Here is a 27,794-nt window from a genome sequence, read left to right as displayed (position 1 = left end):
CCAAAAACGACCTGCTGGCAATAGACAATGACTTGTCTCCCTGGCTAGCCCCTCCACCATCACATTCTTTAAGACTTGGAGGGAAACTAAAATACTTCCATCAAAATTGGCAATCTATAACAACAGATCGGTGGGTACTCCAACTCATTCGATTTGGACATTCCCTAGAATTCACCTCTATCCCCCCAACAACGCCACCGTGCCAACGATCACACAGGCACCTACGATTACTTCTTCAGGAAATAGCTTCCATGTTGCAGAAGGGAGCGATAGAGAGAGTTCCAAGGGCCCACGAGAATCAAGGTTTCTATTCTCACTTCTTCCTAATCCACCAAAAAGGAAAGAAATGGCGACCTATCCTGGACCTCAGGGCACTCAACGTGTTCCTAAAGAAACAATCGTTTCGTATGGTGACTCTGCAAGAAATCCTTGGTCTTCTGGAGAAAGGGGACTACATGACATCCTTAGACCTTCAGGATGCCTATTACCATATACCTATTCTCAAAGGGCACAGGAAGTTCCTCAGGTTTGCGGTGGCAGGACAGCACTACCAATTTCGTGTCCTTCCATTTGGCCTCAAATCGGCCCGAGGATATTTACCAAATGCCTATCTCCAGTGGCAGCATTTCTTCGTCAGCAAGGCCACCAGGTGTTTCCATACCTGGACGACTGGTTGGTGAAGGCACCGACAGCGGCCGCCGCTGCCTCATCCTCCAGCGCCTGTCTGGATATTTTCCACCGCCTAGGACTGACCCTCAACACCGCGAAATCGACTCTGGAACCCACAAAGGTCATTACATTCCTTGGAGCGACTCTAGACACGGAGCGTGTCAAGGCTTTCCCCTCTCAGGAGAGAAAAATCAAACTCATCTCCTTAGCCAAGGAAGTGGCTTTGAGGAAGACTCTTCCGGTCCGCAAGTTCAAGTCCCTTCTGGGCATGATGTCTTCATGCATCCTGCTCATTCCACACTGCCGCCTGAAAATACGTCCACTTCAAGAGGCACTGACAAAGCAATGGACCCAAGCCACAGGTTCTTTCGAGGACCGCATCAAAGTCACTCGACCCATTATCAACCATTTGCAATGGTGGACATCTCTCCACCATCTGTCAAAGGGTCTGCCGTTCCTGCTCCCAGCAGAGCCGCACGTAATAACTACGGATGCATCCCTGGAAGGCTGGGGGCAGTCCTCCAGGAACTCCAGATCAACGGCAAATGGACGACACAGGAAACCAAGCTCCATATCAATCTGTTGGAGTTACGAGCGGTCTTCCTAGCTCTACATGCGTTTCTTCCGCGCATTCGTCACTCCCCAGAGCTCGTCAGGACAGACAACACCACGACGATGCACTACCTGAACAAACAGGGGAGGACACGTTCGATCTCGTTATCACGAGAATCGCAAAGAATCTGGAACTGGCTTCTGGAACATGGAATAGAGTTGAAAGCGGAGTACGTCCCGGGCAAGGACAACGTCTTGGCGGACGCACTGAGCAGGGAGAAGTCTCCTTCCCACGAATGGGAACTGGACATAGAGGTGCTGAACAGTATCTTCAAGGAGTGGGGCACCCCGAACATAGACCTCTTTGCCACCAGAGAGAACACCAAATGCCCAAGCTTCGCAAGCAGGCATCACCACTCAGGAACCCTCGGGAATGCATTTTCCATCGCATGGCGCAACGTCTTTGCGTACGCCTTTCCGCCATTCCCACTGATACCCAGGGTTCTCAGGAAGATGAAATCGGAACCCTGCACTCTGATCCTCATTGCTCCGTCCTGGCCGAGGCAGCACTGGTTCACGGAGCTTCATCGCCTCTCTGCCCGACCCCCTCTTCGCCTGCAGCAGTTTCCGACCCTGATCACGATGTCTCAAGGGCAGGTTCTCCACCCGAACCTGAGCTCTCTGAAGTTGTCAGCCTGGCTCCTGAATACCGCGAATTCAGCCACCTGAACATCCCGCAGGATTGCAGTGATGTCCTTGCGAAAGCTAGAGCTGTCAGCACTAACAAAACCTACTCACTAAAATGGAAGCGATTCTGTTCCTGGTGTGTGGATCATGGTTTGCACCCCTTCCATGCCACTCCACAGCAGCTGCTACCATACTTGTTACATCTTGCGCAATCAGGCCTTGCGCATTCATCCATCAAAGTGCATCTAGCGGCGATTTCAAGGTTCACAAGGACGGCTACAGGCCCATCTTTGTGGGCGGACAGACTCATCAAACAATTCCTAAAAGTTCTATTCAGGTCCTTTCCACGACCGAGACCTATTCCTCCATCGTGGCACCTCAATGTGGTTCTTCATCAACTAATGAAGCATCCCTTCGAACCCATCCATAAGGCAGAGATCAAGTTCCTCTCTTGGAAAACGGCCCTCCTCCTGGCACTAACCTCTGCCAGAAGGGTCAGCGAATTGCAGGCTCTATCCATTCAGGATCCTTTTCTTCAATTCAGAGAGGACAGAGTCATTCTTAGGACTAACCCTCGCTTCATTCCAAAAGTCCCCTCGGACTTCCATTTTAATGAACCAGTGGTGCTTAGATCGTTCTTTCCGAATCCCACCACGGCAGCCGAAAGACCTCTACATTCTCTAGATCTAAAGAGATGTCTTAAATTCTACATCGATAAGACACAACACTTTCGGAAGTCATCCCAGCTCTTTATTGCCTTCAGTAGACCAAGACTGGGCATGCCACTGACAAAGCAGAGCATTTCAAGATGGATCTCTTCTGCGATCACCTTTTGTCACGACAAGGCCGGACGGCCTTTAGACTCACGAGTCAAAGCTCATTCGACTAGAGCCATGTCCACGTCTGCGGCGCTGTTCGCTGGAGTGCCGATCTTGGACATCTGCAGAGCGGCGACATGGAAGTCCCCGCACACCTTCACCAGGCACTACTGCCTGGATACTGAGCTGATGAAGGATGCAGCAGTGGGTCGAGCAGTGCTTCGCCATCTATTCCAGTGAGGTGAGCCCTACTACATCCCTCCATCCTTTACGGGTATGCACATTCTCCTGTTGTATTTATATGCCATTGCATTCTGTGATTTATAGTCATGTGATATGTATTATCTACATGCTCGTACCTGATGTTCATACAGAATGTGCATAATGTATTGCTCGCTACTCTGATTCAGGCATGTGAATCTATGAAAGACACCCAAATACTGGATGAGAAATGCGTTACTTACCTGTAACTGCAGTTATCCAGTATTAGTGTCTTTCATAGATTCACATGCACCCTCCCGCCTCCCCTGGCAGGGCTCACCTTTCTCTCTAATGAGTTTACGCCTAACTAGCTTGGTGCGTACGAAAATCTGAGAGACTTGGGCTCCTGGCAGGAAGGTTCTAGAAGGAGGTAGTAGCTGATTGGCTGTTTTACTTTATTTGGTCCTTTTTTACAAAAGGACCCAGATAGGCCACCAAGGTGGGACCCTTGGGGCCTGCTCTGTTTGGTCCTTCCTGCAAAAGGACGTGGATAGGCTACTAAGGTGAGACCTTTGGGCCTATTCTTTTCTATGTATGTCTCTAGGACATTACTTTTTTATATACCGGAGGCTCCCGTCTCGACGACGGGGAATGATTCAGGCATGTGAATCTATGAAAGACACTAATACTGGATAACTGCAGTTACAGGTAAGTAACGCATTTCTTATGTATTGCTGGTATTGATAACTGTTCATGGCATTAGTTCAATGGATCATGTCATTAGCAGTGCCATAGGTATGTTCCGGTGACACTAGTGTTTTAGAAAGAGTCCAGTTATAGTAGTGTTGAAGTCTTCGGTGTAACTCTTTTCTTGCAGGTCTCCTTCTCAGCAGTCCGATTCCTAATTTCCCTTCCCTTTGACCAGCTACACTCACACTATGGAAATTCCAACCGGAGTCGGAGCTGCTGGAAGGTGGGCTTTGGAAAATACTGTTTCTGAGGATCTTTTGACCTGACACTGGTAATATGAAGTACCACATACTAAGAACTTGCAAGAAAATTAAATGTGCAAAATATGGGTAGATTAACTTTACTATGCTTTAGGTAGAGAGCAAACACATGTTAGCGCTGGTTAGCAGTGGTAAAGTTCACAGAGTCCTGAAACCAACAATACAAATCCAGAAAACAGGAGGGGTGAAAGCAAAATGTTTGGGGGGTGATCCTGCATAGAAGGCCAGATCCAAGAAAGTGATACAGTCATTGGTCCGGAAAAATATTTGGGGATTGGTAAGTAACGTATTTGATGTATGTGGAGCAGCACCATCCCATAGGGTAGCAGAAGAAGATGGGTTTTACATGTACACACTTTATATGGTGTTCCCTCATTACATGCACAAAAAATAGGCCTATATAATAGATAAAGTTATAATCACTTTATTCTCAAATACAAGAAACACTATCAGCTTTTAAGTTGAGTGCTGGACCTGATAATGTTCCAGTAACCTCTAATAAGACTAATATTAATTGGCAAGCAGTAAACCGTAAGATTTTATTTCAGTGGACATCAGAAACGGGTAATATCCCTGAAATCTGGAGGGGTTTTCTAATAAAACCATTATTAAGGAAAGGTGATGGAGATCCCTTGCAAATAATAGGCTAATCAACCTTTTAGATATTTATGTGAAGATATTTTCTGAAACCGATTGGGTTATGGGAAGTAAGCTTTTGCCCCAAGAACAGAGACGTGTTCCCCTATTGATCATTGGTCTTCCTTGTGTGCAATTATAAAGACCCCATTGAAATAAAGCAGAAATAGAGGGAGTCTACAGGGTAAACTGTTATCCTGGAAAATACAGAGGGGTTTACTAAATTTATTTCAAGCACTGCATACATTGAATTGGACTCGAGTTGAAATGTACCCTTCTGGGCGTCTCACTGAAAAGACTTATAAAGGCAATGGACTGTGCCAACGGTATGTTCTAACCCTCATTCTTTTCTTTACAAATATGTACTTTAAATACCTCAAATTCTTTTTCATCAAAAATGGGAAGAACCCACATACTTTGCCTAATGTATGCTGATGACCTTTGTATATTAGACTGCGCAGTCTAAAGTGTCTCCAAAAGAAGAGGATTGTATGACAGACCATTTAAAGGGAAAAATGGAAAAAGGTAAGGTTAGTTTTTGGGAATAGAGGGTCTTATTAGAGCTGTTTTCCAAATAACATGAGAGTAGAGGAAGTTAAAATACATGCATAAACTCTCATTAGATTGCAGTGTAAATAAGTTATGCCAGATTTGCTGGCTTGAAGGACAAAGTAGCAAGCAAAAATGAACACAGGTTATTTTGAAGCACACAAAGACCATCAAGAGTACTTTTTGTCTTCAGGGTCTTTTGGGAGTTCGGCCGATTTGCACATAAAAAAGGTGTTTTAATACTGTCCATGTGAATTGATATGGGGAATCGTGATGTGATTCAATCCCGTTTCGATTTGCCAGACTCATTTCTTCATCATCAAATTTTTAAATATAAATTAGGATGGAACCCTCTAATTTGGGCTTCATGTCTGGCTATAACAGTTAATGAAACGGGAGGCTTTTGTATATGCCCTTTAAAGATGAAGTGTACCATTGTCTACGTATTAGTTGATTGCCCCCAATTTTTAGCATGCATCTCAATTTTTTTCAACTTTTTTCCTTAAAATATGGTGTACATTTTATTAAATCTGCGATTTCAAGATGTTACAGTTGGTTTGGAAAATGTATTATGATCTGTGGAGAATTTAGGGCCAGATGTATGACCATTCCATTTTTGCGGGTGACAAAGTGCAATTTTTGCGACTCACAAATCAGAGTATACTAATGTGTCTCAGACACATTTAGTGACTCCCAATGGGGTCGCAAGTGACCTGCCGCAGCAATTTCATGAGGCAGGTCGCAATTTGCGACCCATTGGGAATGGGAAATAATACAGGGATGATGGCCTGCTGGGGACAGCAGACTACTATGTCCGTGTTTGCTTTTTAAATAAAGCAACTTATTTTTCTCAAATGCAGCCCGTTTTCCTTAAAGGAAAATATTATGTATTTAAAAGAAAAACATGGAACGTTTTCTTTTCATTTTTTAAGGGCAGGCAGAGGTCTGGGGGACCCCTGCCTGCTCTTAAAAAATATTTTGCTGCCAAACACAAAGGGTAAGTGGTCCCTTGGGGACCCCATCCTGTTTGCAACTGGATTCCACTTTCACTTGCCTATGCTCTGTCAAGTAGATGAGTAGATCTGCTACCAGACTTCCGGTTTGAGCGCTGTGGAGCAGTTCCTGAGGCTGTGCTGGACGAGCGTTGTCGCTGCCGTCGCTGCTGTGCTGTGCTGTGCTGTGCTGCTCATTGCCACCCCCCGCCGATACTGGAACGTGGAAGTACTGCAGGGGCGACTGTGTGAGGGGGCCCACTGTGTGGACTGTGGTCTGGGGACCGGAGGTGAACTTGGTGCGGTGGGCAGCCGAATAGCAGAGCACAGCACTTGAAGTGCAACGGGCATCGCTACGTGCCGCGGTGCGCAGCCGGACCGAGCTGCTGGAGGTGCTGCTGGAGGAAGGACGGACGTGTCCGATCGTTTCAGGGGCCGCGCTCCGCCCTAAACACACCTGAAGAGGTAGGAGGGCAGTGTTTGGGGCTAGCCGCGAGCCGCGAGCTCGGGCGTCATTTACCTGTCTACCTGTGCCCACTTGTGTCCACTTGCTAGCCTGCTAACCTGAAATCCTGCTTCCCAGCCACCGGGTACAAGATGTACAAAACTTCCTCCCTCACCATTTAAACTGTGTCAGAACTAAGCTGCACGCCCGGGTCTGACTTACCGCCACCCCCCTCCTGCTCTGGTTGTGCACTGTGAGGTGCTGGTGGTTGCCGGTGGTGAGGAGAGGAGAGGAGCGGCAGTGGTGAGGCGCATGAGCTTGTGGAGTCTGAGCGTGAGTGTGGGCAGGATTCTGGGTCCTGTGTCCGTGACTTGCGCCTAGCGATTGGTGGCCAGTGGCAGTTGGCGTGATTTGCAGCTGAAGCGAGGGTAGTGGTTTAGCAGTCCAGTGGGAGACTTGTGTGCCTACCTGTCCGCTTCCGTTCCTTGCCTGACTTGTCTGCCAGCGATGAGATCTTTTTTTTTTTTTTGCAGAGTTTTATATAGCGCGAACTAGACCCGAACCGAATCAGGTATCAGAGCTCTTTACATATTTTTCCAGTTACGTTACATGTTACGTTTCAAGTTACTTTCATTTTAGGCACGGGGAGATTAAGTGATTTGCCCAGAATCACAGGAGGTTTTGGCGTCGTTACCGAGACTCGAACCGAGATCCCCAGGTCCGAGGTCGAGCGCCCTAGCCGTTAGGCCAACTCCTCTACCCAAGGATCTGGCAGGGTGAGGACAATGGCTCCCCAAAAAAAAAAGAAAAGCGGAGGCAAAAATGCGAGGGAAATTTTGGTCCCCGAGCAGTTACCCAATCTGTTGCTGAGTGACTCTGACACCACAATTGAAAGCAAGTCTCAAGCCACCAGGAAGTGTTCTGACACGACGTCCTGCAAATTCTTTGGTAACCAACCAAAGATAACCATAAAATTCAATTATCTAAAGGACGTCGGGCAAACGGTCTTCTATAGCAACAAGAACATCACTGGTCTCCCAATTCCCCTAAGTCCACTGGTGTCCATCATCAAGGGCAATGCAACAAATGGGGCCTCACGGACCTCCCAACACAGTCACACGTCAGTCACTGCCACTACCAAATCGTCAACGGCAGACAGAACTGGGGCTAAGGGGAGTCCAGCAAGGAAATCTCCCTTAACAGAGAGAGCGCGTCGGCATAACTCTGCACCAGCTGGGGTCGCCAATTCCAGTGTGGCACCCAATACACTGCAACTCCATACACTGCATATCGAACCAGCAGAAGAACCAGCTGAAGAAAAGAAAAAACCAGCAAACTGGAATACTTCAGCCAAACGCTTCTTGAAGCTAGCTTCAGTATTCCGTGTAGTCAAAAAGGTGAATCTGTGTTTCACTTTACTAAGGGCTTTGAAATTGCATTGATGACGGCAGGAGCTGGCACTTCCTTTGGAGGAAGGGAATCTGACCAGGATCAACATCGTGCGAGTAAACCCGAGTCTGTACCTACCGACATCACAATGGACACAGAGGACGCAGAGGGAAGCACGAAAGAGCCTTGCTATTTCGATTCAACGGAATGGGCAAAAATGTTGCACTCTTATGGGAACACAATCCCTGGACATCCTCAGCCACCAGTATCACCAAGGCAGGACAAAAGCGAGGTCCCCTCGCAAGAAAAAGCGTGGGGTACCGCCCTCGACATACTCCAAAAGTCAGCAGATGCAATGACTTACCAGGATGACAAAATTAACATTCAAATCAGCTTATTAAACACACTTGCAGTGTACGTAGTCAAAATCGATGAGAGGATCTCAATTCTAAACAGCCTGATCAGACGGGCCCAGGAAGCCACAGACCGCCCGCACCAAGGATGTGACTGTACCCCTATAGTGGAGAAACTTTGTTCACTCCCAGGCATAATGGAAAAGCTTGCAGTAGACCTTAAGAAATAGCAAAAGCTAGCTCCATCCCTGGAAATAGTAGTGACGCAGATTCAGGAAATCCAAGTGAAGACCCTCAAGGACAAACAGGCTCTAACTTAAGCCCAAGAGGGGAAGTAGGCATCAACTCCACACGACTCAAAGAGATAGCAGTGCATGGTTGCGGAAGGATTGAACAGCAATTTCCCCAGGGCACCAGCAGAGCAAATTCCACCCTTCCTTCTCCAATTGAACAAAACGAGGGTGCACCAGTGGGAAAAGTGAAAAGGCAAAGAAAGCGGAAAGGTCGCAATAAAATGATCAGGAGCAAACAAGTCTTAAATCTCTATCCGATGTTCAACACCCTTAGACGACCAGGAGCCTTAGGAGATAATGATCCAAAAAACTCCTCCGATTCAATAATTACAACGGAAGATCAACCATCCATTCAGGATAGTGATAGTAGGAAGAGTGACAATTCCTGCTCGCCAACAATAAAGAAATGATTAATGTCACCTCTAGGGAAATGTGTCCCCAGTGGCGCAAAAGAAGATAAAACAACTGCCAACATGGCTCCCCCAAACATATCTATCAAGCAGAACGAAAAGGCCGAGAACCACACAACAAGTTTTGAGGCAACGCAGCCTGGAGGCCCCATGCTAATGCAGGTAGGCACAGTTAGCTGTGCCAACAACCAACAGGCTCGGCAAGTGCTAAATGGGCCTCCGGGCAAGTAAATATTGAAAGGCTTGATACCGTGCAAAACGAGGCCCTTCCCACGGGCCCCCTGTTAAAGGGTGCTCAAACGTCCTATGTGGATAAAATAGAGGCCATCCCTTGGCCGATCAGCACAGTACCGAGAGGGGACGCCCTTTCTACCATCTTCTATCCTGAATACAAGTCTAAAGGTAGCCATGACATCCTAAATCGGGGTAACATCTTAAAGCTGATTCAAGCGACAGGCCTGTCAAACACAATAACTTCACAAGATATAATATTGGTTGAATTCATTGCCCCGTGTCAAGGTCAATTTAAAGAATCCACAAAGGTCACCTGGAGCACCGCTGAGGCAATGAACAGCATTCTAGGGGCAATCGACACCTTCAAGCAATGGGGAATACTGATTCAACCGGGCAGGGAAGCGGGTTATCCACACGTCTTACAGGCAAGCCGTGGTGAGGAACACAGTCGTGCAGGGAGGGGTTCAGTATACTCCGTCCTTAGGGGCGCACGCAACAAAACACCCACTCCCATCCACTCAATGAGGAAAGTAAGAGACGACAGGATCGCACCAACCAGGAATCAGGACGAGGCCGGCACATGGTCATGGTTGACTGGCGCCCTGAACACAACCCGCCTCTTACGTTGACAGTCCAACAGGGAAGACCGCAAAGTCACGACTCCTTTGAAAATCTGTTCATGGACCATTAACGGTCTAACAAGTAAACTTGAGGACGACGCCACAATTTCGTACTTCCAAGGTTTTGATATACTGTTACTACAAGAGACTTGGCTTATGGCACCGCAGCACCTAGAAGGCTTCAAAATTCATCACATTCCAGCTAACAAACGTAATCGTCCAGGAAGAGGGAGTGGCGGCCATGCAGTCTACATATCAACAAAAAATGCAGTCACCTCCTGGGACCTCTCGGGCTCATCATATAGTCTCCAGTGTGTGGGAATCTCACACGCTTCGAGCAATGGCCAAAGTCGGAGACTAATCTTAATGAACGCCTACGTCCGTCCAAATACAGCATCAAGGAAATCCTTTGTAGAAGAAGCCACAGTGTCAGTAGTGAGAGTGCAAACAGGCCCTTTAAATTCAGAAATTCTATTCACTGGTGACTTTAACATGTGGTTAATGTCAGACCTCCAAAAAAATGAGGTCACCAAATCACAGGACAGCATCTGGGTGATACCACCGCAGGATCGGCCTGGACGGCACAAGATCGATCCCTATGGAAGCTCTCTACAAGGCAACCTTGAAAACCTCGGTCTTAGAGCGTTAAACGGGCGTTTTTCCTGCGCCAAGCCTCCTCGATTTTCCTATCTATCGAAAAAAGGCACTTCACTAATTGACTATACCTTTGTTAGCCTCTCATTGTTCCATCAAATAGCAGCTTATTGTCTTGGAAACAGAACGGAAAGTTACCATTGTCCCCTAGAAATTATGCTGTGGACCGGTCACAAGCAACATGAAGAAGAAAGGGCTTTGCCATCCGAGAGTATTACAATCAACCTCAAACGAATCAAATGCTCCCCCAAGAATCTTCAATTAGTATCAACAGAGGCCAAACTAATATTTGACCGCCAAAGCAGGAGCCCAGAAAATATAATCATCAACAGGTCAATATTTGCAACCGAACTCATTGACAGATTTGCGAAACCAATAACGCTCACAATCCAAACCGGACAAAAACATACATCCCGATGGAATCCAGAGATACAATCAGCAACAAGAACTATGAATCGGGCATGGCGGGCCTTAAAAATGGACCTAACAGACCCCATTAAATTAACAAAATTGAGAGAGAGGCCCGAAGCCATCATAAGAAAGCGAAACGTGAGCTACGAATACGCCAATGGAATTCTTTCTGGTCCAAACTGCAGTACGACATAAAAACACACAATTCTGCTACGTTCTGGGGAACAATCAATAGCGTTTCTGGGCGCGCACCTAAAATTGCCTCCTCGTGCATGCTTGAGACAGAGTGGGTCGACTTTCTCTATTCTCACTTCAACGATCAAGAAGCGATTACCCACCTAAGTCCACCCTCCTCGGCCAAAGCAACGCAAAAAGAGAGTGTCCGGGCATCACTTCTAAATACTGTAAACTCCCCAAAAAAGTAATGTCCCTATGCAGATCACAAAACAGCACTAACAAAAGAGCAAGTATCGACTAAAAGCAGGGCTAATTCCATAACAGTCCAGAAGGACGAAATAGAAAAAATGATAAAAAAAGGGACGGAAGGATGGTGCTCCTGGCCCAGGCGGAATTCCTCAAGCTTTATTCAAGGAAGAAGCAACCTTTTGGGCTGCGAACCTAAGCACCCTTTTCACTTCAAGCCTGCAAAATAACATCACATCGCCCTCCTGGCGAGGATCAATCCTCGCACCGATCTTCAAAGGAGGGGATAAAAAATCCCAAGGGAACTATCGCCTCATCGCACTCATTGACAATGAAGCAAAGTATTTTGCGGGAGTGTTGCTTAACGCACTTAGGGCATGGGCGGATGACAACTCGATAATTCCTCCGAACCAAACAGGCTTCAGAAAAAACACTGGGACCACCGTCAATCTTATGACCCTCTCTTGCCTGATTGACCAAGCGAAGTTCCGTTCTTGTCCACTTTATATGGGATTCATTGACTTTCAAGTGGCCTTCGATAACGTTAACAGAAGTAAACTTTGGCAGAAGTTGGCTAGACTTAACATTCCAGGGGACCTCCTAAGAGCTATACAACTTTTACACCAGGACACATGGGTCAAGATTAAGATCGGGGATGGCTCAAGACTATCTCGCCCTATTCTGATGAAAAGAGGCCTCAAACAGGGCTGCGTCTTGGCCCCCGACACTTTTTAATCTATTTCTAGCCGACCTGCCCGAAGTCCTCAATAAGGTCAATTCCCATGCTCCCAAACTATCTGGTCTTTTGTTGACAAATCTACTTTACGCCGATGACGTGGTCCTGCTAACTAAAACAAAGATCGAAATGCAAAGGCTCCTGGATGCTATCTTGGAATATTCAAACAATAACAAACTTCAAATTAACAACAGGAAGACAAAAATCCTAGCAATTCATCCAAGGAAAGCCAAGAAACAGTGCTGGACCTTGAATAATGAAACCATCGCCGAATCAAACTGCCAGAGGTACCTCGGAGTCACTTTTAACAATAATGAAAAATACAAATCCCATCTTGAAGAACAAAAAAGGAAGGGTGGGGCACTTGCGTTTGCAATTGGATTAATTCAAAAGAAGATGCAAAGCCCAACTCTTGCACCTACACTACAGGCTGCTCAGGCAAAAATTATTCCCACCCTAACCTACGGTAGTGTAGCTCTAAGAGGATTGGACAGTTGCCAACTGGACACAATCATTTCTAAGATCTATAGATCAGTGTTTAAATTACCAACCCATCCATCACCGGCACAAATTAGGTTGGAACGAGGCATCTGCAAGCAATCACTGGCTAGAGCAATGTACTTTCTAGTGTGCTGTCACAAATTGAGGCTATCAAAGGAGGGAAGTCTAGGGAACCACCTGTGGGCCAGTATTGACAATAACTCATGGCGAGCAGGACACGACTACTGGTCAAAAGGTCTAACAACCCTATGCCTAAATGACCTCTGGAACTTGCACGCTAGTCAAACGGAATTCAAAAGGCTAGCGAAAATGAGTACCAAACAAGCCTCTTTGGAACATAAAAATGATCAGAAGCTGTAGAGCAGCAGTCCTGGCCTGCATTGATCCTAGGAACACTAAATTAAACTGTGCCCTAGTTAAATTCATGGAGCGTGCTGTTAAAAAACTCAGTGAGGCGCTGACAGCATCCGATTCCCCATTGGCATAATGTTACATAAGCTTCACCTGTTATTGCTACCCCTACTGGTTTTATGATGTTATTGCTGGTTTTTACGAATTATTACATTTTAAATGAAATCTTGACATCTTTTTTTTAATTTTTATTTTATATATATATATATATATATTTTTTTTTAAGTTTTGTATTTGCAATGGGTTTTTTAAAATCACGCAATAAATAAATAAAATAACTGGCTTACCACCTACCCGAAGCAGGTGGTAACTGAGATTGTTTTGCAACCACATTTGTGGTTGCAAAACAATCATAAATTCCCCTGTGACTGGCTATTAGGAAGGGACGCCCTTGGCATGCCCTTTCCTAAAAGGAACTCGCAAACCCTATTTTGGGAGTTGGTAATAGGTTACTGACTCTCAAAATTGGGTTTGTACATGCTACAACCCTCTTTCCTGGTCGCAAACGCACGATTTTTCATTTGCAACAGCTAAAAACTGTTGTACACCTGGCACCAAGATACATATACCCTGAATTGAAAATTGGTATGCTAATGAATTTTGTAACTGTGTATTGGTGTTATGGACAAGTGTCTGAAGCAACATATATGTTACCTATCAATCTCACTAGTCACATTTTTTCTTTTTATTTAGCTCTCTTCTCCTATAGTGCCAGGAGACCGTCGAGTGGTAGATGCACTCTTTAATGTTGGACATAACATAACATTCAATGTTCTTAGGAAAGAAGAAAAGAGATATAGTTACCTTTCACAGCGTCTAGGAGGAGGGGGCTCAGCAAATGTGGTTGGAGGGTAAATAGTATCCAGGTGAACAGCAGCTAGAATTCCCAATATCACATCTCCCTCCTTCGAATACATGTCTGTGCTTCGTTTGGACATCCTGCAGTGAGGTTTTGAGTGTTCACCTCCAAAAGTGTCTGACAACAAAAGTGCCAGCATCATCAGGTGTGCCAGAAACATTCCAAGGTGCAGTACTTGGTGTTCACTGCATGAAGATGAAAGTGGGGCTAGAAAAGAAAAACTGGAGTCATTGTGCAATGGTTCATTATTCCTAATCACATATTCATCAACAGCACAAGCAGTTAAGGAGGTATGCACGACAGAACGCGTGTTGTAAAAATGAGCACAAAAGGCATTTGTGACCACATTACCAAGATCAACTTTCAAGAAGTGAATTCAAATTGAGCCTGCTCTGGGATTTGTTGTACTGTTTCCACCAGTTTCTCTCTAGTGGTAGTAACCTCTGCATACCTCTGTGTTGGACTTAACACTCTCTGGAGGGACATCTACAAACGTTTTTCCTTCACTCCTCGTGTTTACCACTGCTAAAAGTACTACAGTGCCTGTGCTCTCTCCTTCAAACATGGTAATATTTTCATACACCCTATTGGCACATTAATTTACTGATAAGTCCCTAGTAAAGTGGTAGTACTTGTACCCATGGCCTGTACATTAAATGCTACTAGTAGGCCTGCGGCACTTATTGTGCCACCCACTAAAGTGGCACTTTAAAACATGGCTCAAGCCTTCCATTGCAGCCTGTGTGCAGTTTTAAACTGCCAATTTAACCTGACAAAATAATCCTGTTGCCAAGGTTATACCTTCCTTTTAAAAAATATATGACACCCCTACGGCAGGCCGTAAACAGCTCACAGGGTGGGATGCATTACATTTAAAAGATAGGGCAAGTGTTTTTTTGTTTTACTTGTACTGGTAGTGAAAAAATGCGAAATACATTTTTCACTACTATATAGGCCTACCTCTCCCATAAGAGGACACTGGGTTGCCGTATTACATTTAAGTGCCTACTTTTGTCAAAAATGTTTTTTTAGAATTTGCATCATACAATCCACAAATGAAAAGATAACAGCTCTGTAGTCCAGCACAGGGGCGCAATGCATGCCAATAGGTTAAATTGTCTGTTAGTCAAATTGTATAGGAAAAACTGGACCAGCTCCACTGCATCATAAGAAGCAAAATGAAGGATACAGCTGTGTAATGTACTGGAGTCGCCCTGTTAAAATAACTTATAGTGCAATTTGGAAGGAAGCAACTTGACTCAGCCTTTGCGCAGGGCGATGGTGTGTGCCCTAGGCCTCTGCTGCGCCATCTCGTAATAAGTCCAGCTGGGAGCCTTAGGCAAAGGAAACAGAGCAGAACAAAGCCCGTCCCAACTTGGGACACCTACCCCAAATGTACAACCCCCCCTTCCCCCTCCTCCCTTCCTTCCCCCCTCAACACCCTACCCTCACCCAACCCGTGGTGGCGGCCGTAGAGATACAAGACTGGGATTAAACATCATTGAAATATCCATCAGACTTGAAACAGGTGAAGAGCTCTGACGATAGAGGGACATACCACAGATGTTATCTCTGAATATGTCGGCCATACGTTCCAGACTGAGCAGCCTCCAGAGCCGTGAGTGCCAGAGGGAAATAGCCGGGGCCTCTTTCTGTTTCCAGGTGGCTGCCAGGGTGACTTTAGCTGCCCCGATGCAAAGCCACATGATTTTTTTGTCTGCCGAGTCTGGTGAACGAGGAAAGGATCCCGCAGGCCCAGAAGGATCCCTTCAACAGTGACAGGGATGGGGTATCCGAGCATGTGTTTTATATGAGCTAGAATTTCTTCCCAGTAGGGGCGAATAAATGGGCAGTCCCACCATATGTGTCGGAAATCACCTAGTAGACCGCATCCCCTCCAGCATCTATCTGAGGAAGCTGGGAAGATTAATTCAAGTTTGGAAGGTTGCAGATACCAATCCAGCATGGTCTTAAGATGCGCCTCCCTCAGCTCCACAGAGTGATTGAAGCATGTGATGTCCGACCAGAGATGAGCCCACTCCTCTTCAAGGATCGGGCATTGAATCATGTCTTCCCACGTAGACATATACCTAGGGCGAGGGGAAAGTGTTGTAAGCAGAAAGCCATAGTTGAATGATATCACCACCTTCATAGAGGAAGCTTTGTTGAGGAAGACCTCAAATTTGGTAAGGGGTTGAGTGGACGCATCCCGGACCGTGGGGGAAAGTGCCCAATGCATCAATTGCATGTAATGGTTACCGTTCCGTGTCTTCCAATGCATAATCCCTTTTACAGTGATCAAAGGTGAGGGGGTCATAGTTGTGGAATAAATAAGTTAGAGCGAGACACCCCCCCGTCTTCCAGGCCTCGAAGGGTCCCTCTTGCTGTGCTGGGGGGAAGGCTGGGTTGAAATGGATCGGGGTGAACGGAGAAGGAAAGGAGGTCCATCTCTCATCGCCGGAAATCGTATCCCAAACTTTAAGGGTGGTGTGCGTAGGGGTGCTAATATAAGTGTTTTAGGGTCTGTCCTGACGCGGGCGCCATATTAAGTCCCAGATTTTCCGTCCAGTTACACTACGATCCATGTGCAGCCAATGATTTTCAAATTCTAATTGGGACCATTCAACCAAGACTCTCAATTGAGCTGCCTTATAGTACAGAAGAAAGTCAGGTAAGCCAGCTCCTCCATCAGCGCGGGTACGGTGCAGCAAAGAGTAGGAGAAACGTGCCCTCCCGCCTTGCCAGATAAAGCGTAGCATCATCGATTTCACTTTTTGAAAGAAGCTGTGCTCCATCTCAATAGGTAGGGCCTGGAATAGATAAAGCAGCTTAGGTAAGAGAGTCATCTTTATGGCGTGTATACGGCCAAGTCAAGAGAGAAAAAGGGGTTTCCACCTAACAAGCTCAGCCTGAATTCGGGCAAGGAGAGGGGGGAAGTTGGCAGCGTAAAGTCCCTCAAGGGTCGGAGTTAATTGAACCCCCAGGTACTGTATAGACGCAGCTGCCCATGCTAATGGCGTAAGGTTGCGGAGGTGAAGGGCAGCCTCAGAGGACAGGGTGAGGTTAAGAATATATGACTTACTTAGATTGATTTTAAACCCAAACACTAACTCGTACCGTGTGAGCTCAGACTGCAGGTTTGGGAGGGAAGTTGAAGGTTCCGTCAGATATAGAAGCACGTCATTGGCAAACAGAGAAATTTTATAGGATTCCCCGGTGAACAGAATGCCGTGGATGTCAGGCCTGTTTCGTATTGCAACGGCTAGAGGTTCAATGCTGAGGGCAAAAAGTAAAGGGGAGAGGGGACTCCCCTGCCGCGTGCCTCTTGAGTGCAGGAAAGTAGGGGATCGTACTCCATTAACCATGACTCGAGAGTTTGTGAGACGGTAATTAGCCCGTATCATGTTAAGAAATTTGGGAGAGAAACCAAACGTCGTGAGTGTGTTAAATAAGAAAGCCCAGTCGACCCTGTCAAAGGCCTTCTCGGCGTCCAAACCAGCTAGTATCGCCGGAATTTTACGCTTGTTGGCCTTCTCAATGAGGTGCATGGTTCTACGAATGTTGTCATGGGTTTGGCGCCCCTTAATAAAACCGGACTGATCCGGGTGGATAAGAGCGGGCATGAGGTCATTTAGTCTTTGAGCAAGTATGGAGGAGTACAATTTAGTGTCAAGATTCGATAGCGCTATTGGTCTGTAGGAAGCGCAGCTGTGTGGGTCTTTCCCCGGTTTGGGAATGATTGATATCACAGCCTCTGCCAAGGAGCCCGAAGTGATTCCCTCCTCTGCCATTTTATTAAAAAGGGTCACTAGGTAGGGAGCAAGGTCGGGGGCAAATGTTTTATAAAAAAAGAGCTGTAAACCCATCAGGGCCAGGTGCTATATTTCGTTTTAGTGACTGGATGGCTGCTGTGACGTCTTCTAAGGTGATGGGGGCAGTAAGCAAGTCATTCGATGCATCTGGGGTAAAGGAAGGGAACGGAGGTAATCCCGTTGGGCTTCACCGGCTAATGAATCCCCCATGTAGAGGTCCCTATAAAAGCACCCAAAAAGAGCAGCTTTATCTTCATCCCTGTGCATTAATTCACCCGTGGGGCCCAAGATGCCTCCATTATACTCCTTTTCTCGCTTGACCCTCAGCTGCCTTGCTAGACGCTTACCCACTTTGTTACCCTGAGTGCAGGATAAATGCTGCAGCTTAAGGAGAGTGAATTCCGCCCTGTTATTGTAGATGGACCATAGTTTACCCCTGAGAGCCGTGAGTTGGCGCAATGTTTGACTCGTGGGATTATCCTTATGGGCCTGTTCAGTGGAAAAAAGTACAGACTCCAAGAGCTCACGCTCTCGAGCCCGCTGCTTATTAAGTGCTGCATTAAGAGCTATGCATTCCCCGCGAAGAACCGCCTTCAAAGCATCCCAAGTAATATACTCCGAGGTATCCTTCGGGCGGTTAGACTCGAGGAAGGCAGAGATAGCCGAACGTATTTTAGAACAAGATTCCTTGTCTCGGGCAAGGGATGCGGGGAAATACCATTAGGAGCAGGAGGGGAATTCCCTCTCCATTGGAGACATACCGTGTACAGGCTGTGATCAGATACCGATAGGAGGAAAATCTTAGCATCCTGAAGCTCACCCTGCAGTGTCTGACTGAGGAAGATGTAGTCCAATCGGGAGTATGTGCGGTGTACATGGGAATAAAACGTGTAGTCACGTGTCTGTGGCAGGGCACAAGTCCTAAAAAAAAAAGAAGTGGGGGGACGCTCACAGACAGGAAGTGACGTCACGACAGGAAGTGACGTCACGAAAGGCAAAAACCTAGAAGTGGGGGGACGCGCAAATACGTGAAGTGACGGCAAGACCGGAAGTGACGTCACGAAAAGGAAAAAAACCTAGAAGTGGGGGGGACGCTCAAATACGTGAAGTGACGGCACGACCGGAAGTGACGTCACGAAAAGGAAAAAAAATAGAAGTGGGGGGACGCTCAAATACGTGATAGCGCTCACATATTCCCTTGCATTTTCACTGATGACCGAGTATCAGATTTTAGTTTTTATGACATTTTGTTAAATGCAGGTTTTGGAAAGTGCTTTCATCTCCTATGCCCAAAAAGGAGGGGCAAAATACCATCCATTCTTTTTAGCGTAGTAAGATGATTTTCCGGGGTGTACTACAAGACTTTGTGGTGATAATAGAACATATTATCTGCTTGTAAAACTCACTAAGCATAGCTGATCGATCAATGTCGTTATCCGTGTTTACCGAATGTACATGGTGCAATACTTGGACCCAGAAATTGTTTATAGTGAGTTCCTGAAAGTGTCTTGTTTCTTTGTTTGTGTTTAATAGTTGGTGTAGAGCTTTTGTGCAGGGGGGACGGCATCCATCCATTGGTTGAAGATCTCGGCGTCTATTGGGTAGCCTGGCAACGGGGAACCTGGTAGGTTCAGGGGCGTGGTGACCGGCGTGGTGCCCTGCGGCAGTCCGAGAAACTTCCGGAATCAGCCAGCCACCCGGAAATGCATTGTTTACTTTGAGCGCACTCCTATTTTGTAAGGGTGGACGCGGTTTTGATTGAAAATGGTGGACGGCGTTTTGATTGAGCAGGGTGGATGGCGTCCACCCTGGAAAACCCTTGAAAATATGTTGGGGGATGCCGTCCACCCGCGTGGTACCCCAACTCGTGCCCTGGTCTGTGGGAAGAGCATGCGCCAAGAGGCGAGGAGACCCAAGTCATGAATATGTTGCTGTGTTTCCCCTGAGAATAAAGCTCGTGTCAGATCATTGTGGGTGCGTACTGTCAAAGTCTTTGTGCCAGACAAAGTTAAAGTCGCCCATAAAGATTAACGACCCCTCTGCAAAATCCACCAATTTCCCCAAAAACGTGTGTAGGAAAGACATCTGGCCTGTATTGGGTGCGAATAGCGCCCCAAAAGTGCACAGCTTCCCCCTGAGTCGGCCCTTGACCATGATCCAACATCCGTCCCTGTCACTGTGAACACCCAGAGGCTGAAAGTGGATAGATGCATGGAACACAAGGGTCACTCCCCTGTGCTTTATGGAGGCTGAAGATCTATAAATGAGTGGGAACTGCTTATGCTTAAGGAGCGCGTCATCCGCCCAGGCTAAGTGCATCTCCTGCAGTGCTACTACATCAAGATGGTGGTCTACGATGTATTTTCAGACTTTCTGACGCTTCTGTGGGGAATTAAGCCCTTTGATGTTCCAGGTTCCAATGATCAACGTGTCCATAGTAGCTGGGAAGGAAACCAGCTGCTAAACATGGCAGACAGGGCCAATCGTACTTCCCCCCGTCCCGCCCCCCCTCAACGATACACATCCCTAGTCTGGAGGTAACATTCTCATCCTGTTTCACAGATACCACATGCCCATTTATTAAAAAGCCGCCACCACAGTCCCTCCCGGCGCACCCCAAACCCCTCAAGAAAACTTGAACATAGAAAATCAAAGAGAAAAATCGAACTAGTCTTGTGGTCTCACCACAGGGTCGGAACAATCCCCTTGAGACCGTGGGGGACCTCAGGTCCGAGGACCCGGTCCACGCCTGCCCCAGGGGGGAGACAGCACAGTAGACTGAGTCGCCGCCATCGGAGCCGGAGCCAACCGCGAAAGTACCTCAGGCCAGACCCAGCATGCGGCCCCAGCGGGCAGCAGACAGCTGCACAGCTTAATGCACAAAGCAGTTACCAGTGTCAGGAGGCATCCGCTGTGCTGGGAATAGGAGGGCCACTTGCATATCCTCACCAGATAGCCAAGCACAGAAGGGAGTAGTCCAATCATAGGCGGAGGCCTCAGGGAACAGGCCCCCGTTCCAAGGCAAGGGCCGCAGCGGGGCTGAAGGGAGAGAGCTCCCTGGCTCACCTGGTAGATGCAGGCCCTCACCACCGAACCCTCGAAGTGGCCAAGGACAGTCACCGGCATAGCCAAAAGTAGGTAGAAGAAGGTGCCATCCACATGGTCCTCTACATGTATTTACCTGCGAGCCCTCTGCGACCAGGCCGAAGGCACCATTTCACCTCCAGAGGGTTTTCCGCTATTCCCAGAAGGAGTAGTCTCTGTGCTGGATGAGATGCCCAGGAGAGCCAGCCCTTCCTGAAGTTCGGTAACGTGTCGACGTTTATTTTCGTACTCAAAGCTGAGGCCGAAGGGGTAAGTCCATCTGTACCTGATTTTGTAAGAGCGTAGCTTAGCCATAATAGGCCTGAACAGTTGCCTTCGTGCCAGAGTTGCCGGGCCACATCTTGGAAAATGTTGCATGAGAAGTCTTGGAATGTGACTGTTTCTTGAGATCGGGCTGCCTGAAGCACCGCTTCTTTGGTTTTATAGGAGTGAGATTTGGCCAGGATGTCTCTCGGTCTCCTCTTCTCTCAGTGTTGCAGTACTCGGTGGACCCGATCCAGTTTGATCTTGAGAGTCTGGGGGGACATGATCTCTGAGAAGAGGCCAACCACAAAAGCCTCCAGGTCTGATCCCTCCACACCTTCCTCCAGGTCTAGTGTGTGGCGGTTCTCCCTCCGAGCCCTATTTTCAAGGTCCTCTTCCTTCAACTGCGACTGATGAAGCCGCTCCTGAAGCGGGCTCATTTCTTCCCGGAGTTCAGTTGAGAGTCGTTCTTGTTCTTGATGGTGAGACTCCAAATCAAGGACCCTAGTTCCAACCGAATCCACATCTTGCTGGAGAGAGGAGAGGCGCTCAGTTAGATCGGTGCACAGCTTGTCAATAGAGGATATGATGTCCTGGCCGATGTCCTTACAAAGGTCAGACTTAAAGTCTTTAAGCATGGCCTGGAGCTCTGCTTTGGTGAGGGACATTGCCGCGGCATCTGCATCACCCCTTAGTGCCGCACGCTTCCACGCGGACGCGAAGAAATCAGAGACCTTGCTCGGTGTCCGGGTCGTCGTCTTCTTAGGCGGCATAAGGTGTCACCACAAAAAGATGTTGCTGGCTGTAGCACAGGAAGCATTCCCCAGGCAGGAATCAAACCACGGCAATATTTAAATGGTCAGACACCTCACAGCGCCGAGTTGGAGCTGGAAAGCGCCAGCGAGGATTCTCAAGAAGTCTGCCAGTATGGAGGGTCCAGGTTCCTGTTCATCCCCGTCCTAAAGGACCCGGGGAGGCAAGCGCTCTCGTGCGGGAGGCCCACCGGCCGAAGTGAGGCAGCAGCCACAGGCGTAAGGGAAAGGCCCAGACTGCAAGGCAGTCCGCAATGGTTGCTTCTCAGGGTTTACTTCTTATGGGAGAATCCGGGACTTGCAACTTCATTCAAATCGCTGGCAAGTTATGGGTCAGGGTCCCCAGTGAGCATCAGAGGAAAGGAGGCAGCCGCAGCCATTGAGAGGGGGCCCCCCTTTGCAGCAGGAATCCGTAAAGGCAGCAGTTGGCTCGTGTAGTCACCATCGCAGGAATCGGCATGGCCGCCATTTTGAGGTCAGGCGCCCTGGAGGGTAGTAAGTGTCCGCGGAGACTGCTAACAGCGGGAAGGCTGCCCAAGTACCCCCAATCACGCGCCCACTTGCCTCTTAGTGCAAAGCCGTAGTTCACAGGTCGGCGGTGGTCTCCGAGAGGCACAAACTGGCATCGCCGTGGGAGACGCATAGAAGAAGCTGCGCCGCCATTTTGTGAGATGCTCCGTCTCCGGGTCGGGACCCCAAAGAAAGATGCCGAGGCAGGGGCGAACTACACCAAGCGACGCCCTTTGCTGATGCCTCACATCATTCCCGTCTAAATCCACTGCCCAATGCGGAAGGGGAGCGCTCCAAACGCCTCGATCACCCCCCAGGACAGCGCGTGGACCGGGAGCCGAGACGGATTACGTCCGATCAGCCATCTTGCCCGGCCATGCCCCATAAGTGCCTACTTTTAACTGAGAACAGGTAGAAATGTCCAGTTTGGTCTCAAAAGAAATCCTCTTTAACTGCTGCCCTGCTGCTTAAGGCCTGCCTTACTGCTTGCTCCCAAGACTCTCAGAGTGACTCCAAGGGCTATTTGGTGTGTCTCCTGTGTGAGCTACAGGGACATAGCAAGCTCTATACATCTTGAACCCTGCAACTAGCCTCTCCCTGTAGTGAGTTATGATCCCTCCAAGGGGTGCCCAACTAGTCCTAGACCCATGTAAGTGGTGCCTTGGGACTTAGAACATTTTCACTAAAATGTGGAGTGAGAAATGACGGGAGATAGAGATCTACCTGCTCGCAGATCCACTAAGGTGCATAGTAGTGCAACCTGACTTTGCTGTAGCTCCCACTATGTTCTTCTAAACAGCAGCAAATCCTTTTATGCTGGATTTCTCAGAAAGGGTATCTGGGCTTGTGGAGCCCATATTGGCTACAGCCTGCAGATTCATCATGCTGGAGATTTTCAAGTTCCAAAAAGGTGACAAAGAACGTAGAAATCTTCACTTCTACTCCCTAGTGACGATGCCTCCTCCTCAGACACAGGTGACTGCTTTTCCACACTGAACGTTACCTTCTCAAGAACATTTCTTCAAAATGTCCTTCTCTTCCAAGTCCGCAGTTAAGCCAAGACCAGGAGACCAGGACAAATTCACCTTGTGTTTCATGAACCATGCTCCATCGCGGTTGGCCATATCGTTTGAATATGCCCTGGCTCACGGACTAGATGTTCACAGTTGGTGCTTTGATCTTTTAGGTGCTAATTTTCACTTCAAATATTAAATATTCATAACTATTGTTCTGCTGATTCAATGTAATAATTTTTGGTGGTATTTTATTTATTAAATTTTACTCTATTTTTAAATTATTGGGGGGGTTCTTGTGTTGAGTTTTTATTTTTTTACTGTTTGTATGCTGCATGAATTCTTAACACAGTGCCTCTAAGTTAAGTCTGACTGCGTTTGTGCCAAGCTACCTGAGGGTTAAATACAGTTTCATTTAGTGCCTTTTGTGGTCTTCTCTGACAAGGATTGTGGGTGTTTGCTGAGTAAGGCTTCGACCTCTCTCAACCAATACCCCATTTTTTTAAAAAAGGTACCAAAATTAGGTAGTGATGAGAATATAATGAGCACAAGTACTGCTTTTGAGCTTTAAACACATTCATAGATATACAATGGACGCAAACAACACCTGCAGACCAGCAGAACATTACAGTCTGCATTTTGTTTCTGTGGATGCAATTGACATCTATGTCCAAATAGACATGTTAATCAGTGTTTAGTTTGTGGTGATGATTACGGGAAACTAGATTTTCATCATCAGACTTTGAGCCAGAGCAAGGGAAAAATAGGCAGAAAAGGGAGAATGAAGGAGGAAGAAAACAGTAACAAAGGTAGAAAGATGGAAAGAAATACTACTTGTAAGATTGAGATAAGGAGGCAGCACTTGCTAGGTGATACACATATTATTACACCATGGAGAATGCAAACAAAATCTTGCATATTATCCTTTTATCGCATTTCAGATTTTTGCAAAAGTTTTACTTTCATACTGTATACCCATTTTAGGTCTACTGTTAGCAAACCCTTTTTGAGTTTATCAAAATTATATACATAACTGTAGGAAATCCAACATTTCTGCTTGATCACTCTCGAATTTTTACCTTTAGCTGGTCACTACATTTTTGTTGGCTTTAAAAATCTGTGCACTTTACCCCTGGTAACTATTTATCAAGTGCCATATATAGTTGGCGCTCTTGTGGAGAAAGTTAAAACTATGTCAACATTACATTACAAAAACCCAAGCCCATGGACACTGCACAATTAGTAGGCCATAGACATGGTATATGTCAAGTCACTGATGTGTCAACCTCACAACTAGTACTCCTAGTCTTGACTGATAAAAAATTCATTGTTAAGCAAGCCCTTACATGTAAAGCACAGGAACCTGGTTTTATCAGAAACTACATAAGAGGGAGAAATTATCCATATAATAAACACCACTAACTCCTCAATCTCCTCCAAAACCAATGGCCTGACAAAAAGAGCCAGGTACAGGCTAAGGAAGGCACACAGCAAAGTCCCTTATTAAGATTTCAGGGGGAAAAACAACCAACAGCTCATCAGAGGCTTTCCACCTGACATCATAGGTTTCCATCCGAACACCGTATTATGATACTAGCGGTCGGAGGGAAACCCACTGGGGAATTTCGCTCCGCTTCCGACAGGCTCACAGAGTCCATTGGGGCAGCGGAGCCACCTTCAACTCTGCCATCAGAATTACGATGTTGCTTTCCACCTGCCCTTTCATGGCGGGTGGGCAATGACTTTGGGGGCCCCTAGCAAGGCTCCCTTCCCTCCTGGTCCTCTGTTATGTGCCCTGAAGCATCCCTGCACCATGTGGCAAAGGCACATTATGGTACCTGCCACACGGTGCAGGGATGTCTGAAACCATCAATTTTTCTATTGTAGCTTGTCCTGTGGCCCTTTTCCAGCCACCGCACACGCTGCAATAGAAAAACTGATATTTCTGACCGCCCATAGGGCGGACGTATCTTAATACTGCGGGTGGAACCGCCGACTAATAATTGGGCAGTTCCATTCCTGCTACGGTGCCAGTCAGATGCTCGTCTGACCAACATCGGAACCAAGCCCAAAGTGAACCGTTTGGCCAAGTCAGCTAAAACAAACAAACAATTAGACTGCATTCAATTTTTAAATTACACAGGATAACAGACAGAATAATACCATAGAGGTGATAATGAACAAAGCTCCAACCAAGCCAAATCAGATAATGTCCCCTGTGGTTGTGACAGAGAAACTTCAACAAATGCTAGAAAGGGTGCCTTGATCATTCATTCTTAATATACCAGAAAGGACGTATCAATAACAATCTTTGAGAAAGATCTGGCTGCATCCCCTTTGGGTAATAAGTCATTTAGGTATCAAAAGGCACCTGTAGCGCAGCAGCATAATCCACCAAAGGAGTAAGTCAAGTCAAGTCAAGTCAGAAACACTTTATTCGATTGTTTTAAAATCATAAAAAGATGCTACAGAACCATTTTCAATCATACAGGCAAGATTTTTAAAACAAGTTAAAAAGTTAAGAATTGCTATGCACATAGAAAATTCATTAAAAAATCATCTTTACAAACATATTTACAGTAATCACAATCTTGTAGTCCATTTACAGTATTCAATATATAAATATAGTCCAATCTAGAATGTCTATTACAGAGATGCTAGCCGCCTGGGGGTAAAGTGCAAAACATGCAGTTCATGAGTTCATATTTGACACATTTCATGGTTACATAAAACAATGGTAAGTTATTCTACACAAGCAGTTAAATTACATTGATTATCTGACTTTAATCTTGCTTGCTTTGACCGGATTGACATAGTCAGAAAGTTGGCTACCCCATACATTACTACTGAAGTTTCCATGAGTTGTAGGTACAATAAAGCTGGTTTAACCTGCACAAAGCCTCTCAGAATTGGTTTAATATATCTTTCCCTCCCATTCTTATAAAAGGGACAGAAAAACAAAAAATGTAGTATATCCTGATCTGAGAAGTAGTCACATTTGCAGGGAGCATTTTCGTGAGGCTTACACCATTTTTCATATTCACTTAGCAAAAGATGTGCTTGATTAAAACGAAATTTAGTGAGGACCCACCTATGAAAAGGTTTATTTACTATCGTTAAGTAGGGTTGAATAGATAACGAAGCAATCAACATATAGTGGGCCCTAACAGTTGGTTTTAAAATTTCGCTAGCCTCTCTCTCTAAAACCTTTTTCTCTTTAAAGTTTTTCTTTACCCAGTCAATGTCCTCTCTCATAATGCTCTCGGGGTTTGTATACAACTCAGGTCGACCTAAATATTCTACTGTACTTTTAATGTATTTTAGCCACCCGATCTTAGCCACGTTTTCCCTCCCCATACAATCCCTAATAATCACATGGTTTAAAATTAAAGCTGGATTAAGCCATATCCTAATCCATGACAGTAATGGGGCCAGAGTCAAAGAGTCTTCAATGTACCCTATTCCCAGTTCCATATGTACAGGAAAAGCTGGGGTGGATTTTGGGAGACCCAGTAGGGATCGGAGAAATACATTTTCCTCTCTTTGTATATGGCCCAGATTTTTATAACCCCATATCATGGCCCCATACCTCGCAATGGACAGTGTTTTAGCTTTATAAATTGATAAAATAGCCTCAGGTGGTTTACCACCCAACCTTTTAGCAAAACCTAGGATGGCGGCAGCCGATCTTTTTACTGCCGCAGCTTTACTTTTAATTTGTGGAGCCCATGTCCCATTCCCATCGAACACCACACCTAGGTAGGTAAAAACTTTTACTTTAGATAACACTGAACCATTACAGGTGAGGGTTTTCATACCATTTTTGCGACTGCCTACTGCCATAACGTGGGATTTCTCAATATTAACTGCTAGATCCAAGCTTTGCTTAAAAGCCCCAAAAGAATTTAAAAGGCGTTGTAAACCATTTGGGGTTCTTGCCAGCAATACCGTATCATCGGCATATAATAAAACCGGCATTAAGGAGTCACCCATATGTGGTACATCAATGGAAGCCGTTTCCAGGGTCTTTCCCAGTGAATTAATATAAAGTGAGAAGAGCATTGGTGCCAGGATGCACCCTTGGCGCACCCCCCTTCCTGATTTAAAAAAGGCAGTGCAATTTCCCTCTTGTGACATGCGTATCATTGCCCTTAAATCACTATGAAGTCGTGCCAGGAAACTCACCAGTGCTTGGTCTAACCCCAGTTCCAAGAGTATTGTCCACAGCTTTGACCTATTTACCAGGTCAAAGGCTGTGGACAAATCCATAAAAGCCAAATACATCATACCCTTTGACGCTACAGTGTATTTACCCAGGGTGAGGAGTAAATTTAGGCACTGATCCTCAGTGCCTCTCCCGGCTCGAAAGCCATACTGGGCTTCACACAAGATGTTATTATTTGTCGCCCAAGTTGAGATTCTTTCCAAAATAACCTTACCCAAAAT

At 46.4% G+C, this 27,794-nt stretch overlaps 1 protein-coding gene across 1 annotated transcript in view; it reads right to left on the bottom strand.

Moving 5' to 3' along the window:
* LOC144783904 (extracellular calcium-sensing receptor-like) overlaps window positions 1–13,932 on the bottom strand; it is a 149,597-nt gene extending 135,665 nt beyond the window's left edge. The window contains exon 1 of the mRNA XM_078662644.1: window positions 13,799–13,932. Within this exon, the coding sequence (XP_078518770.1) occupies window positions 13,799–13,932 (134 nt within the window). The remainder of the gene's footprint in view (window positions 1–13,798) is intronic.
* Between the last annotated feature and the right edge of the window lie 13,862 nt (window positions 13,933–27,794).

The sequence above is a fragment of the Lissotriton helveticus genome, chromosome 10, assembly GCF_964261635.1.
Source record: "Lissotriton helveticus chromosome 10, aLisHel1.1, whole genome shotgun sequence".
NCBI classification, from domain to species: Eukaryota; Metazoa; Chordata; class Amphibia; order Caudata; family Salamandridae; genus Lissotriton; species Lissotriton helveticus.
Note: the sequence above shows the minus strand (reverse complement) of the source record. Positions and strands in the feature narration are given on the sequence as shown.